Source organism: Xiphophorus maculatus, chromosome 2 (genome assembly GCF_002775205.1).
Source record: "Xiphophorus maculatus strain JP 163 A chromosome 2, X_maculatus-5.0-male, whole genome shotgun sequence".
Taxonomy (NCBI): Eukaryota; Metazoa; Chordata; class Actinopteri; order Cyprinodontiformes; family Poeciliidae; genus Xiphophorus; species Xiphophorus maculatus.
This window is the reverse complement of record NC_036444.1, coordinates 20,871,557-20,887,768: the sequence shown is the minus strand read 5'-3', so window position 1 is coordinate 20,887,768 and position 16,212 is coordinate 20,871,557. Positions and strand designations below refer to the sequence as shown.

Genomic DNA, 16,212 nt, shown 5'->3' with positions numbered 1-16,212 from the left:
GCCCCCCTCTCTTTTCCACTCGCGGAGGGCCTCGCCCTGCAAATCCGGCTCAACAAAGGAGGATAGACTCCCCCTCCCCCAGAGAAACAACAGCTCAGCACTGGCACAAAGGGGGATATGACCTGTGACACTGGGGGGGACAAGAAAAAACGCATTTCAGCTATTTCACTTTTGGCTTTTCTGCAACATAAACTATGGACCGAGCTGGAACATCAAGGTGACTAACCTACTGACCTTTTAAAATGAATAGTAAAAATAAAAAAAACAGCAGAAAAGATAAATGGAAGAGCAACTGATACAAAATGTAAACATTTTTAGTGCTCTGATCAAATCTGCGGTACTCTTATTTTAAACCGTTTATTTAAGAAAAAAAAAAAAAACTATTCAAATTCAGTGGAGCTCAGTGCTTTCCACATTTGTTTTCTAAATCTCGTTCCAACAAAGAGAAATATTCGGATAGGACATTTCAGGTCAGCACGAGATTCATGGTCCAGTCTTACCCAGGCGTGCAGCGGTAAAAGCACTCAGGTGGTTCACACACTCTGGTACAGTAATGCTCTCCCATCTTTGTCTGAACACCTCCATTTTCAGCTGTAGACTTGCAGTCACTCGTTCCATTACGTAAGCATCTTTCACTCTCTGTGTCCACTGACCAATGGGAGGAGGCGGTTTCCTACATTTCCAAGTCTTTTTTTTTAATCATCTTTTTTATCAGTGAGGATATTTGAAAACTATGAATGTAGGCTTTATTCCAAGGTGCCCAGAAAAAGCACCAATCAAATCTTTTTACATCCTGTCACGCAAGCACAAGCTTCCACTGGAATGAAACGACTCAAAACTTTGTGGAACCACCTTAATCCGCAACGACAGCAGAAACGTTTTTCTGCGTCGCACAATGTAGAGATCGAAATTCCTTCTTTGCAGAACAGGTCAAGCTTGGTCAGATTGCGTAGAAAGCTCCTGTGAGTGGGAGTTTTCAAGTCTTGCAAGAATACTCAACTGGAAGTAGGTCTGGACTTTGACTGGGACGTTCCAACTCACAAATAAGCTTTGGTCTAGATCAGGGGTGCCCAAAGTCGGTCCTCGAGGGCCGGCATCCTGTTTTAGTTCTCTCTCTGGTTTAACGCACCTGGATCAAATGATGGCTCATTAGAAGGCTTAAGAAGAACATTGACCTGCTGAGAAGGTTGTTGGTGCTACCAGCATGTAGCACCAACAACCTGCTACAAAGTCGGTCCCTCAAGGACCGACTTTGGGCACCACTGTCCTAGATGATTTAATTCTTACAGATTTTCTGTCTTGCTTCCCTAATTTTACCTCCGTCTATCTCCCCATCGACTCTAACCGGCTTCCGTCGCCCTGCCGAAGGAAACCCGACCCACATGTTGTTGCCGAGATGATTTGAGATGCAGATGATGTGTTCACAAAGATGCATGGCGTTTCTTCCACATATGGCGTTTTCTATGAATGCCAAAACAGCTTGGTTTTGGTCTCGTGTAACCAGAGACCCGTCCTCTTTCACACGTTTGCTGTGCTCTGTGGGTGATGTTTGGCTTTCTTCTTGCAACTCTGCAACGTAAAGGCAAGATTTGTGGTGTCCTGTAGACAGATTTTCCCACCTGAGCTGTAAATCTTTTCAGTTACCATGGCTTCTTTGGTTGATTCTCTATGTAATGCCTACCCATTAAGGTCTCTTTCAGTTTCTGGATGCTATATTGAACAGTGCTCTGTAAGATATTTAGAGCCTGGGTTATGGTTTTACAACCAACCCTGTTTTAAACTTCTACACAACTTCACTCCTGACCTGCCTGCTGTGTTCCTTGGTCTTCATGATAATGTTTATTCTGTCACCGTAATGATTTATGTGTTTAACAAACCATCCAGGCCTTTTCAGAACACTTCCTGTACTGACCTGTACTTAAATGGGACAAAGGTGACTTCACACTGGATTTTATCTTGGGGTGATTGTGTCAATGGGGCTGAGTACGTACAAATAAAAGCCACACATCTTAGTTTTTTGTTTGTTTCATTTACTGTCCTCCCTTCACATTTGTGCTGGACTCAATGTCCATAAAATAAATCAAAACCTACAAGAGGGTTGACAAGACAAGAGGTGGAAATGTTCAAGGGGTATTCAAACTACAAAACACTATTCGAGGAAAGAAGAAGAAAAAAAAAATATATATATATATACAGTACAGACCAAAAGTTTGGACACACCTTTTAATTCAATGAGTTTCCTTTATTTTCATGACTATTGACATTGTAGATTCACACTGAAGGCATCAAAACTATGAATAACACATGTGGAAATATGCACTAAACAAAAAAGTGTAAAACAACTGAAAATACCCCTTATATTCTAGTTTCTTCAACATTTTGCTGTGATTACTGCTTTGCACACACTCTGCATTTTCTTGATGAGCTTCAAGAGGTCGTCACCTGAAATGGTTTTCACTTCATAGGTCAACCTGCCCTGTCAGGTTAATAAGTGGGATTTATTGCCTTATAAATAGTCAAGAAAATAAAGAAAACCCATTGAATTAGAAGGTGTGTCCAAACTTTTGGTCTGTACTATATATCAAAAATTATTTTTTCCACGTCTGTTATTTCTTTTCAAACTGCTGTTATCTCCCTAAAACTCCCTCCTCAAAAAATAGCCTTGCCCCTTATCAGTGACTGTAATATCCGCACGAATATGAATCAAGCAGGCCATTTCTAAATGGGACTGCAGAGAGAGGATCTTTCAACACAGAAGCACAGCAGCCATTCTGCTGCCAGTAATAGATAATAAAGTCTCCACGGAGCACCAAGTGGGGCACAGATTAATTTTACATGGGGGTCAGAGATGCTGCTGGCGGCGTGGTTTCAGACTTTTGTGGCTCTGGCCACGCCTCTGCTTTGCTGCAGTTCGGTGAGCAGAGACAGAAAGCAGCTTGCCTTGCCTGAGTCTATTTCATTCGGAAGACCAGGGAGAACCAAGGCGGACGCTGGCTGGTTGCCCCCCTCCTCTCTCTCTCTCTCTCGCTCCCATGCAGCTTTGAAGAAGAAGACGCCCCCTGCCTCCCTCCCTGCACCTGCTCCGCTTCGTCTTCTCGTCTCGCAGGAGTTCAGCCTCTCGCTCTGTGCGGGCGTCGCTTCCCTCATTGTTCGACGCTGTTTCTGAGCATGACTTCGACGTACAACCTAGATTTCCTGCCCCTCACCGAAAGTCGGTTAATGACTTCGAGCGACACAATGTAAGTAGCTCGGGAATCAATTTCTGCCGTGTTGCCATTTCGCTTCTTCGGCCTCGAAAAGCCCCGTGAGTGGTTTTTTTTATTTTTTTTATTTTTTTATTTTTTTAGAGGGAGGGAGGGAAAAAAAACAACACAGTTGAGGCTAGCGCTAGCTTCCTGGTATGCTAACGTTGCTAACAGTGGTGACGGGATCCGCTCACCTGGAGTTCAGACTTGGCTGTTTTAAAGTTTGAAGACTGCAAAACAGGGGAGCAGCTGGGTTTTAGTTGGGACAATTAACTCGTGTCTGAGAGAGAGAGAGAGGCCGGGCGCTGTTTGGGAGTTAAAAATGTATTTTGTCGAAGAATAAACGCAGTTAGCTATGCGCAGTCGGCTGACATGTGCTTCCGGAGATCACACGTTTCAGTATCGGTCCAGAAAAACAACCCTGGACAGCTTGTCCAAACACTGGGCTCTTATCTGTTTGTGCTTCTGTAACTGAGCAAACGCAGCACCGCCTTCACGTTTGGAGCCTTGCGTTGTACAAGCAAACAGGTTCAGAGTGCTTAAGCAAAACGGAAGGCGGTTTAAATTTCACTTTAAAGCCGATTCCACTTCCTCTACCACTTCAACTCGTGTTTGCTGAACATTGACGGGCTCCGTTGGCATTTATTTCCCCAGCAGCTACACAGGCGGAGGCTTGTTTTAGGCCCCTTTAGTGTTGATAACAGACGTCGTTGTCAACGTCCATGTTGAAATGTGGGCGCTTAACGGCAGAAAACACGTGGTTTGCTACGTTATTGAGCCATTAATGGAGGTCTTGTGACAGAGCATGTAAACAAGGCAGGGGGCTGGGGGTGCTAACCAGCACCGCTCTCATAGCATTACCTAATTTTGTTTGGGAAACAAGATGGAAGTTGAGCAATGTAGTGCAAACGAAATTTAGCAGGTCAATGACACGTCAAACCTGGATGTTGTCTTTATTTTCTACATTTTAATCTATGAATATGCCCCAAGGATACGTTTTGGAAAAAAAGAAAAGAGAGATGATAATCTAGTTTTAGTCCTCCCCCTCCCCAATTTATTTAAATTATTTTGCATAGCAAAACAATTTTAGACTTTGGTTGGCTTGCAGTACTTGATGTCATGCAGGGGAAAATGCTAGTAGGCCTGTCACAGTAATCAATAAATCAATTAATCACATGATCAATTAAAACAATCTCAGTAATTTCCATTGGTATGATTTATCGTTTCTCTTTTTTCTCTCTCTTTCTACCAAAAACTGGATGATAAAAGTCTTTAGTTTGGCGCTTTGGTCTCAACTAGCTCTTATTTAGAAGGACAGTTTTGTTCACAAAGACTTCAAAATTCATTTTATTTGTTGTTTTTGTTGATTCATTTTGGATATTTAAAATGTCTCCCAGCTCCAGTGTCAAATGTTCATGAGAACTTAAAGGTTATGGATCTTTTAGAATGTGCTCTTGCATTATTATTTTGCCATTACCGTTATATTCCTTGAAAATGGTCTCAAAACAACAATATTATTGTTTATCGCAATAACATCTGGAATGGTTCATTGCCTAGCACAATTTGTTACAGGCCTAAACGCTAGTACTGAATCATGTGTGATGAAGGAAAGGCGCATCTAAAATATGTAGGACAGTGGACCCTGAGGACCAGGGTTAAAAACACTTCCAGAGAACTGAGCCAAGTGACCCGAGTTTATGTAGTTCTTTTAGTCAGCTGGGTGAGAGAAGACCACGGCATTTTTCTCTCGTGTGCAATACGGCCACTTACAAAAATGTCTAGTTTTAAGAAGCGATCATAAACGTGGAAATTGGAGCAGTAACCTTCACTCGCGTTGAAGCAACTGTTTTAGAATAGCTCTGAGCTATAAATGGCATCTGTGTTGCGGGAAAAAAAGAGAGGATAATCTGTGCAATAAGCACAATATTTGCAAACCTTGTACATTTTGTGCTTAAGCTTAAATCTATGTATAGAAATTAAATTGGAGATTAATAATTATCCACAGGATTATGACTGTAATAAATGTGCAGGGGTAGAAATAATTGTTTCCTTTCTGTTTTACTACACTCTGGTTTTGCAGAACATTATGAGAATGTCATACTAACCAATGCCGAGTGGTATTTATTGTTCATTCTCGGTTTCATTATAATGTCATAAGATGCTTTTTTTCCCAGCCAAGAGGAGGTGTAAAACAGGAGAGACTGTTTTTAATGTAAGAACCACTGATGGCGGCAACTTTTGGCTGAACTTGGATAATCTTGTAACATTTGGTTCTATCTGGAGCGTTGTATTAAAACATTTAAATAGGCATGGATTGGGATGAGATTATTGCTGTATAATGATGGGTAATAATACCATGGTGTAAATTTTTAAAATATTTTTAATTATGAAGAATTTATGCATAAAAAATGCAACTGGAAATATTCCAAAGACAATTTTGTGTTTGTATTAGACAAGGAGTAAGTGTAGTAGCTTTTTTAAAATTTTATTTATTTTATTTCATACTGCTGACTGGAGGTGCACAGCAACAAGTGGCAGAGGGACACAGAGGAAAACTATGGTTACAGACTTTGCAAAGGCGCTGGTGGGCTAACGTGGCCGATAACATGGGTCATGGGGGAGCCAGACTGAAGCGGACGATCAGAGCAGAAACGTAGGAACCCGTAGCAACTAACCCTGCTGCTGTGGTTGATCGCCAACGAAGATATTATGAAAAAGGACCAGGAAGAGACAAACTGCGCAGGGCTACTGGTGAATACATTTTCATGGACAGGATTCTTTCGTACAATGTAAAAATGTTTTGTGTGCCCCAGAGCCAGTGTTTTTGCAACACTGTTTCAGTCTAGAATGATCCTGTTCCTCCATATTATTATTGTTATTTTTGTATTAAGACATTGACGGGCAAAAGGAAGCAATTATAGGAAAAATAAATAATTGCATAACTTCAGTTAAAAATATATTATTAGACAACATGGTAGCGTAATTGATTGTTATTTTTTTGCAGGTTTGTACATTTAATCCTGAAAATGTTCATATCCGTGGAATTTAGTGCTATGTTAGTTTATCAGGTACCCAAACTACTACAAATTACTTCATGCATTCTTCTTCTTCTTCAGCTGAATATTGTTCATATTGCTGTACTAAACTTACACTAGTTGAAGCTGGAGGCTGTGGCAATCCCCCCGATCAGCTGTGACTCATCAGTCTGTTCTTAGTCGGCCAAGAATGGAGTAAACTTTCTGGATTTTGTTTCAAGGAGTCTTCTATGAAACGGCTTCAAATATAATGCTTTCCTGGGCTTTTTCAGGCCTTGTAGTGCCTTGGAAATGATCTGGTCAGGCTCACAGTCAGCTGCTCCGCTCTGAGGGATTCTTTACTTCTCTACAAACCCACAGTGTTAACACCTTTCTCCTGCAATAGCAGGACTCTCACAGATGACTCGTGGGAAAATCTATACTATCCCTTTAAGAGTGTAGCTTTTTTTCCTACAAAGAAAAAAAATGGTGCAAGACGCTTACTTCCACCATCTTGGAAGTAAGCGTATAATGGCCATCATTGTGTTTTACGGGTTAAATCATCCGACGGGTTGTCCCGACATTCTGTTTTTTTAAAGTCAGTTGTTCAGTGTTTGCAGCTAGTGAAACTACGAGTTCCTTTTAGTACAAATGTTGTTCCACTACATAATGTTTTGTTCACGCTTTCGTTCCAGAGTGTCTTATTTTACAGGACTTGTGGTGGCGATTACATGTTGATGAAGTTGCATTTGATTGATTTATCTGTCTGGTTGTTGACAGTATGGGTGGATATCAGGGCTTAGATGTGATCCCTTGGCAGCCAGCAGAGTCATAATGCTATGCCAGCGAGCTAAGTGACACTGTAATCCTTTTTCTTGTGGTTGGTGAGCTGTTGATCAGTTTGAAGCGGGAGATCTTTGGCACGGCAACAGGGAGCCGCTCGGGCTGGCTGATCTTTTTCTTCTCCGTTTTGGGACTCTTAAGGACAGCTGTTATCAAAGCAGACACGGACAGCCAGAAAATAAGTAGTGCTCAGATCTGGTTTGTCACCTGTTTTTCTGCCTCGTCTGCTTGTGTTTTGAAGTTGTTAATTACAAGACTGGAGCCACATGAACAGCTTTGAAACGCTCATAATCATGTCTGCCGTGTTCAGCAGGGGGTTATTTTGATCAAAGGTTGACCAAATTCTTCCGCAAGCAAAAAATATCGCGGAAAATTCTTAATATTTTCACCGTTGCATAAACGTCTAGATCAGAGGTTTTTTCATCTGAAGTTTATGTGTAAAACAAATAGCTGCAACTTATTAAAAGTTATAAAAAAAGGGTCGTGTGGCTGCGATTGAGAGGTGAGTATCTGTTCGCATCAAGTTGGGTCAGCTGTCGAGTTTTTAAAGAGCGTCTTGAGTGAACAAGTCAAGTGGATCCCTGACAGACTGGATATGGAGTATGTGACAAGGGGGACAAACGGGTCTCGCAGTCATTTGTGGGGCAAAATCTTTGCTTTTGTTGAATTTGAATTTAATATTCGTCACTGCAATCTTTGCATTGGTTTCTCCACAGATTGGAAAATAATGGTATTTGATTCTTGTGATTTTCTGCTCCCAGATTGATATGAAAACATGTAAACTGATATCTACACTAGGTTAAAATTGCAAGAGCTGTTTTCCTTGTTTTACCTGCTCAAAAACAAACTAAAAAGACAGTAAATTAACCAAGCAAAGCAATATGTAAAGCACCTAACAGTCAACATCCTGAATTTTTATTTTTTTTTGTATTGTTCTAGTCTTTCTAGACAGGATGACTCAGTCTTGCTTTGTTCAAGTTTAATAATTGGCTTCAGCCAAATTTTCATCTTTTTTTTTTTTGTCAGTCACTTGATGTTTCTGGTTTTATTTACTATTAAGGCAATAAACACAGTATAAATACGCTTGCATCTTATATTACATTTAAGATTAAATTTTATTTGATTTTTTTTTTTTTTTAAAGTAGTGCAAATGAAAAGGTTGCAACCTAATGTTTGAGAAATAAAGTTGTGCAATTGCATCATCTGCCTGAGCTGGCAAACCAAATTTAGGCCATTGAAACGTGATGGATGGCCTCTCAGAATAGTTCTAGGGGCTGCAAATGGCGGCACGTTGGACACCCCAGATCTAAACAAAGCATTGATGTGCCTATTTCTTTTCAGCATCTTGTGACGTTGAGGCAAATCTGCTCACAAGCAGATTTTTTTTTTTAAAGGATGTGTTCAATTTCTAGTCTAGATTTTTAGATTTGAACTGATCTGAGTTTACCCAGATGTCAAAAAGAAGCAGCCCCTTACTACTCTCGAGAAATTAGTCCAGGAAAAAATGACAGCGTTTCGAAATGGAAATCCTGTCATTGGGTTAATGTATTTTAAATTGTTAAAGTTTTACAACTTACAAATATCTGTTAAAATTTAGCTTTACTTTTAGGAGAAACTGGAGAATAAAGTAGGTTTGGCTAAAAACCATCTTAAAATCAAATGTGGTTGCTTTTGTCTCCTTAGAGCTGCATTGCTGAAGTTAAGTTCCAGCTGAAGACTTAAATAAATTTCTTGTCGTTCGTCTGCTTGGCTATTGGCTAACAAAAGCTTTTTATTGGCCAACGTCATCGATAACCGCCAGGGACACTTAGTGCGATTATGTAGCTAATGGGCCTGGCCTTGTCATCAGATGCTGGCCGTCTGTTAACACGCAGTCTGTTCAGGGGCTGATTGAACACGTCTGTCTTCATCAGGGGAAATGCAACAATGGAATTGAGCCATTTCGAGCTGAATTGGAGTTGATGCTAGAAGGAAAACGTCTTAATTTCTCATCGGAACCACAAAGTGCTGATTAGCTCAGGCACTTGGTATGGAAATCAAATGACATTATCCCTCCTTTTGCTTTAGCGCCTGCAGCGACATCCATTCTTGGTGGTTTGTTTTGCAAAACATATGTCAGAGCAATTCTGCATCAAAGGATTTTCAAGTGCTTTGTGAATCCTGCCCCTGTTTTCCTATTGAGAAGCTGCAGCTTTAAGTCTGCGGGAGTGATTATTTTCAATCACTCCATGACTATAAAACAAAATGTTGTCAAAGATTCTTTAACAATCTTCTCGTGTGACACAGAAAATTTGGTCTGCTTTCAAATAAAACCTGTTTTTGTGCTATTGAATTAACTGATATGGCCAATATTCTCTTAGAAAACTGTTTTTAAGATGTTGAGCTATTGGATTTTTAAATCATGCTTGACTAAAACAACCACAGGCTCTCTCAGCTTCAGTTTCTCTACCATGCATTAAACAACAACAGCAAATGTTTAATCAATAATAATTAAAGCAGCACTATCAAATACTGTCACATTTATAGATCCATAGTAATACCAGGTTAATAGTCTTGGAGTCTGAGATTTGGGTTGTACCTTCCTTTCAATTCTTGGTAAGTCGGTGAAAAAAATGTCTTGGTGTATTAAAAAAAAGTTTCCAAACTTTATTCCCTCTTTTATTATCTAGAAGATCTCATTATTTCCACAAATGTATTGAAACTCAGTAAAAGTCAAACTACCTTTTCAATACTTCTTTAGCCTTTTCTTGTTTAAGTCCTGCATAAATACAACAATGGAATCAAAGATCACAACCATGAATTTTATTCGTGTTGGACAATCAACTAGTAGAAATGGGTGATTGAGGGTTTAGGTGCTAAGAAGTAGCAAATAAGGTTCTAACCTACTGACAAATTCGAATTAAACAATTCTTATTTTATGGTTTGTGTGACACAAAGATAAGACCCTGTTACTAAACATTTTCTTCTCGGGGGTTTACAGTTTTATAAAATTGTCAAAAACCAAGACTTTTGCTTAGAAATGGAAATGGTTCCTGTTGCTGTTTAGAAATATTGCAACTTTTCTAAACTAGAACAGGAAGCCATGAGATTGCTTTCCATCATTGTCTGTGGAAACACCCAGGGTATTGTGACATGGTTTAGCTATGAGTAATGTTCAAACACATGTGCTGAGCTTTTAAAATAATGTGCAGAATCAGGCAAAATGGCTCTTTGTGTGATGGACGCAGCAGAGGTGTCCATGGCATCAAAGCTCACACCCCCAAAACACACACACACACACACACACACACACACGCGGTCCAGATAAATCACCTGCAGCAGTAGACCTCCGGCGGGCCGGACTCTGGCTTTGGGTGACGGGTCAGCTGCCGTAGGCCGTCTCTGAGCTTGTCGAACTGTTGCTTGACAAAATTGTTGATGGACGAGCTACACAAAGTCTCCATCGCTCTGTGACAGTTGGAAGTTGAGACGTCTATATTTAATGTAAACCGTCTCGCCGTGACAGCAGAATGTTGTAGTTTTTTTTTTTACCGAGTATAAAAAAATCTATTGTGTGAACAATGGATAAACTTTTATTAAGAAATCATTTTTGTAGTAATAATCAGCTCTACTTTAATGATTAATAATGATTGCAGTTCACGCTGCTGCAGCCTGAACTGCAAATAAGCAATCAGATGGTGAGTAATCTGAAGATTATTGAACAACATTCTTTGCCTGGAGCTGATTTATTGGTGAGTGAATAACTTGGTTGCGTGGTAACGCAATTTCTTAATGACGTTACCAAAATCTATTAACACGCTTTTGAAACATTTTCTATTACTTAAAACAACAAGCAATACATTCTGGCTGTACAACACATGACTGCGCTTTATTGATGTAATTAACTTTTTTCCTGTCCAATCAGTTCTTGCACACATGCTGGTGATGATAAATTTGCATTATATTCATACTTGCAGTTTGTAGATGTTTATCTAAAACTGTAGGTTTTAGATAAACAAAATGTGATAAACATTGGTTATTTTACTGGCAGGCTGACTCGGTTTTGCTGTAAAGAAGCGGTTACCACATCACTGGTTGAATACAATTTCTTCTGGATTTCATGTCTGGTTCCTTTTCCATGTTCAGCTGTAGAAAATGGCTTGCAGTGCTGACGAGTAGGGAAGAGGCAGCACCAGTCTGAGTCATGAGTTTGAAGCGCAGGACTGATGCAATGCTGAATTTCAGTGGTTTGGAAACCTTACCTTTAAGACTGTGTTGTATCACAAACCTGCTGCTAACCGCTACGCAACAGAAAGTGGATTCTTCCCACACATTGTGTAATAACATTTGTGTGTGAAATCTCTGGTTTCATTTTAGACGTTTTTGTTTGGTTCCCTTTAATTTTGAAGGCTTTAAATTACTGTACTCTCTTGGTCAACTTGTTTTTAACACACCATTGATGTGTTTTTAAAAAACAACTTTCAAAAAAATCTATATGTGTGTACTATTGTCGCTCCATTTCCTAGGAAAGCACTCCAGCTCATGGATTTTCTGCTATAGCTATTACAGTTTTACCTGAAGTGATTTTTGCTTAAATCTATTATATATTTTTTTTCCCTGTGTTGGGAGGATTTACAGCAGATATAAATCACTTAGTTCAAAATGGCTTGAGCATATCAGAAAAACCCGTTTTGCAATACAAGGCTGTCATTTTAATGATTAGTCTGGTCATTATGATCATATCTGTCTGTGTGGTAAAGCAGTAGTTGGATATTTACAGGTAAAATCCTCAGTTTCAATGTGGTACATTTGCTATCAGTAGCATAATGAGATTAAATCATGTAGCTTTAAACATATTTTATAGACATCAAGTGAAGTTTTAGGACATTACTGGGCATTAAAGCCACTCTGTAGCAGAGGCAGTATTAATGCTTTAATACAGATGCGGTTCGAGATGTTTGCTCTCTGTACACGTAGGGTTTGATCAAAAGCCCCTCAGTAAAATGGTGTGAAAGACCTTTTTGCAACGCTGAATAGTGTTACACACCAGGGCTGCGGCCTGCACAGACGAAACCCTCGACGTGTTGCAAAGCATCCCTCTGACTCGGCCCATTGTGCTGCAGAGGAACGGTGAATAGTGTTCTCCAGCATGGGGTAACAATCGCATATTGTTCGCCTGCTGTGGCGAAGAAGCTGTAGGTTACTCTGTACCATCGCCAGAGTGCCTGAAGAGAAGATGCACTGCAAAATCTCTGCCTGCTAACCAGCGATTTGTTGAGGTTCAGACCTCTGCAGTGCTGTTTTCTTGTAGCTGTTACTAGCTACAGGAGAAGGCTAGAAGGAGGGGGGCCGCTCACCCCTTTCTTCTTTTTTGGAGGAGAGTGGCTTTTGTTTCACCACAGCTTTGCTCTGTCATGATTTGAAAACATCGACAGGCTCCAGGAGAAAAAGAAAGAGAAGTCTTCCGAGCCAGGGAGTGGGATTTATAGACGGACAGGAACCAAACCACGATTTGTTAGCATGTCGTTGAGGTCCCTCAAGGAGTTTGGCGTTTCAGCAGAGCGGCTGGGCTCGATTTATAAAAGATGGATGGCTCGTGTCCAGAGGTCTGTGTGTACCTGTGTTTTGGTTGAACGTTTTTTTGTTTGTTTGTTTTTTAAACCCTGTAATAATTGATGTTAGGAGTTTCATGTCCTGGTTACCATTGTTTTTGAATTTACTGTTATATCTTGTTTTCCTCCAAGGAGTTTTTACCCACTGCCGATATTACTTGATGTTTGACATGATCTAACTTTTTTTGGGGGGGAAGGGGGGTCTGTCCCATTCAGATTATTTTGGCTAATGCGTATCACAACGGTGCTACAAGTTCTACGATGGTGATAGTCTTAAATCCAGTAGAAAATGAAGAAATTACAGCAGTTCCTCTCTCTTAAATGATTGATGCATGTGTTGTGCACAAATGGTGGCATTTTATGGTCTTGACACTTTCATGAATAAGGGGGAAATATTTTCCATCAAAATAAAATGTCAAGGTTATTGTGCAAGTCAACTGCTTCTTGCAGTTAACTTACAAAGCAAGCTCCCTCACAAAATGTGAAGATGTTGCTTCTATTTAAATACAAATGTAATTAAGTTATGGAACGTTTCTCCTAATTCTTTTTATTCTGAACTACTTCCAAACCTAGAAATGTTTCATATTTGTTTCAGATTTTTTTGTGTAGAGAACCAGTTTGTTGAAAGTGGTCGTATTGTGCATCATCACTGGGACCATTACCATTAAAAGAGATAAACTAAAGTAACACTTTGAAGCAGATAATAGTCCTTGGGCTTCCTGAGAGGCAGGAAACTTTAAGCTGGGAGGAAATGGATGCTCTTGCGCAAACTCAAGATGAAGCTGTTTGTGGCAACCCTTCCATGAAGTCATTGGAAATGCGTCATGTTTCAGTTTCTACGTAGTAGTAGTTGCCATCCGAATTTGGACAGCAAAACAGTTTGTGGCAACTAAAAATAGCAACTGAAACTTTGTGAGTTTTGCATAAAGCCCAGTCTAATATTGACACTTTTGTTTTGTCACTCCTAGCAACGGGAGCAAGATGAATGGGTCACTGGAGCACATGGACCAGCCCGACCCCGACGCAATCAAAATGTTTGTGGGACAGATTCCCCGGTCCTGGACGGAAACAGAACTAAAAGAACTTTTTGAGCCCTTTGGACCCGTGTACCAGATCAACATCCTCCGTGACCGGACTCAGAATCCTCCTCAGAGTAAAGGTATGACCACAAGCGTGTTAATTTTGGAGGTTTTCTATGCAAGAAGAAAACCATAATTGCATAGTTAGCCAGTCACAGTAAGACAGTACAGTAAAATCTCGATAAATTAACTTGTGATATTAGGGCTTGTTTTCTATATTCAGCCAACTGACTGACAGAGACCAATACCTAGAGCATCTAGGGATGTTCTTTAGATTTTAAGCACCAAAGGAGGTTGCAATATTCAAATGTGTGGTCTTCTAATACCAGTCAGTGTCTAATGTCTTGCTGCAAACGGTTGACCTTTGTTCAACAGATTACAACCAGGGGTGTCTGCCTGGAGTCATTTGTTCAGCTTGATTTGAGGTTTTTGTTCTGCATCATTTTTTCCCCGTGCAACTTTTGATTATCCAGCTTAACTAATCATTGTCCGGTCACTTTGAGCTATAAAATAACACCAAATGTTGCGGGTGTAGCTCCAGAGGAACACGATCGTTTCTGCTATGATCGGCAGTCGGTTGTTTCCAAACTTCTCAAACCTACAAACCTAATTTGCTTACACACATGATTTTCTACAAGTACGCAAACCTGAATAACAAATGCAAATTGCTTCAAAGGAACTTTTCTTTTCTCAATTTAAAATCTACATTTATTTGTATTTTGTTTAAGTACTAATAAACAGTGTCCATATTTAACATACCTATAAGAAAACTTTTTTTTCTTTGGTCATGCTTTTGTTCTAGAAGTTGTTGTTTTTTTTTTGTGTGATTGCACTACAGTGACTCAGTGGAACGATTCATAACGGTTAGTGCGCTTTACACGCAACCTTGGCGGAGAAAATGCAACACATGGCCTTCGGCTGAAACCTGGTCACATAGACAGTAGTGGTCATTGTATCAGTTCTGTTACAAGTTTAACAACCCTTTTGGACAGTAATGATTGTCTCTTTGATGTTTTATTTTTTTTATTCTTTTTTTTACCAGCAGGCAGCAATGACTTTGTATTATTTACAATAAATAGAAATGCCAGTGGTCACCTGAATTTATTTTGCCTTGTTTGGTCGGCGAGTCGCTAGGGATGAAGGTAAAAATTCATCATTTAGTTTAAAGGGTGGGAAACTTGAGATTCAAGATCAACATTTCTGATTATGAATTATCTTCTGCAATTTTCTTCTTTTTAGATGACAAAGTTTTTTTCTTATATATATATATTTTACATATCTTCCATGTCTCTGTGGTTCATTTGCATGTTCCAAATTATTTACACTTTTTCAAATTTACTGGTGGTGCCTCTCCCCGAAGAGCAGTGAAACCCCACGGAGCTCGTTTTTCTCCTTGAACGTGAAAACATAGACTCCTCAGTGCTGTTCATCTGAAGTGTTCAAAGACTTCCTTTTAAGATCGGCCCCTCCCTTACTCTGTCAGCTGTGATAGTCTATTGACATGATAATGACATGTAAATTTATTCTGATAGATAATCTGGCCTGATTATAGCTGCCTTTGGCTCACCTAAAATGTGAGATAAATTTCCTCCAGTGATAAGACTGAACACAAACACTCCTTGTACTCTTGTGTAAAGCCATAACAATTTGAACCAAATAATAATGGCTGAGTGTCATCTGCCATTATGTATGAAAAGCTATAAGCTCAACCACTCGTTTTTCTAGCTTGTCATATTTTTTTTCCTGTTAGGAAATTGATTATTTTTCACTAAAGTACTGCCCCTCGGACATTTTCATATCTTGTCACATTACAACTACAAATTTTAGTGAATTTTATTCAAACCAGAGACCATCTGATGGGGTTGAAACTCCTGGTTTAGATCAAATCATATTAGATTAGCCTTGTCAACGCCCCATTCTGCATCCAGTTGAGGAATCCGTGTCAATTTGTCCCTACAAAAAACCCTTCAAATTCATTACTTATCATTGGTCCATCACCTAAAATTGCAGTAAAACACCTTAGTTTGTTGCAGTGTGACAAAATACGAACAGATCCTGCAGATGAACTACTTTAGCAACCAGCGTAGATTCTGTTTGTTTACTGATCTATCGAGGGCCTTCAGGTTGCCGAAGGCTTTTAGGTCACATTGTGCACAGGTCATGAAAAATCATCTGACTCTCATGCCTTTCTGGGAGGTTTATTTAGCTCCGACAAATTTGAGTCCAGGCTAAGCAGAAGAGAAAGGGAGCTCTCAGCTGGTTGTGAAAGAGTGCAGCTTGATGCATATTAGAGTTCAACAGCCCTCCCCACAGCCTGGGAGCTCCAGTAACAGAATAATACACACTATGTAGGTCAGAGACGCTGCAGTGCTCCACTTCCCCAACCCAGTGAAACTGACAGGCTGGAACGCCACTGGCGGTCTACTGGGACGGAAGGATG

The 16,212-nt window shown here is 39.9% G+C and overlaps 1 protein-coding gene across 8 annotated transcripts in view; it reads left to right on the top strand.

Moving 5' to 3' along the window:
• The window catches only part of LOC102229915 (CUGBP Elav-like family member 2), a 51,122-nt gene that overhangs the window by 14,798 nt on the left and 20,112 nt on the right, over nt 1-16,212 (top strand). For 5 of the 8 annotated variants that reach the window (XM_023342345.1, XM_023342340.1, XM_023342328.1 and 2 more), the window contains exon 2: nt 13,662-13,852. In XM_023342345.1, the coding sequence (XP_023198113.1) occupies nt 13,662-13,852 (191 nt within the window). Of the gene's footprint in view, nt 1-2,908; nt 3,305-12,550; nt 12,688-13,661; nt 13,853-16,212 lie in introns of those variants that run through there. The other 3 variants (XM_014474011.2, XM_023342361.1, XM_023342348.1) reach the window with 3 other exon arrangements.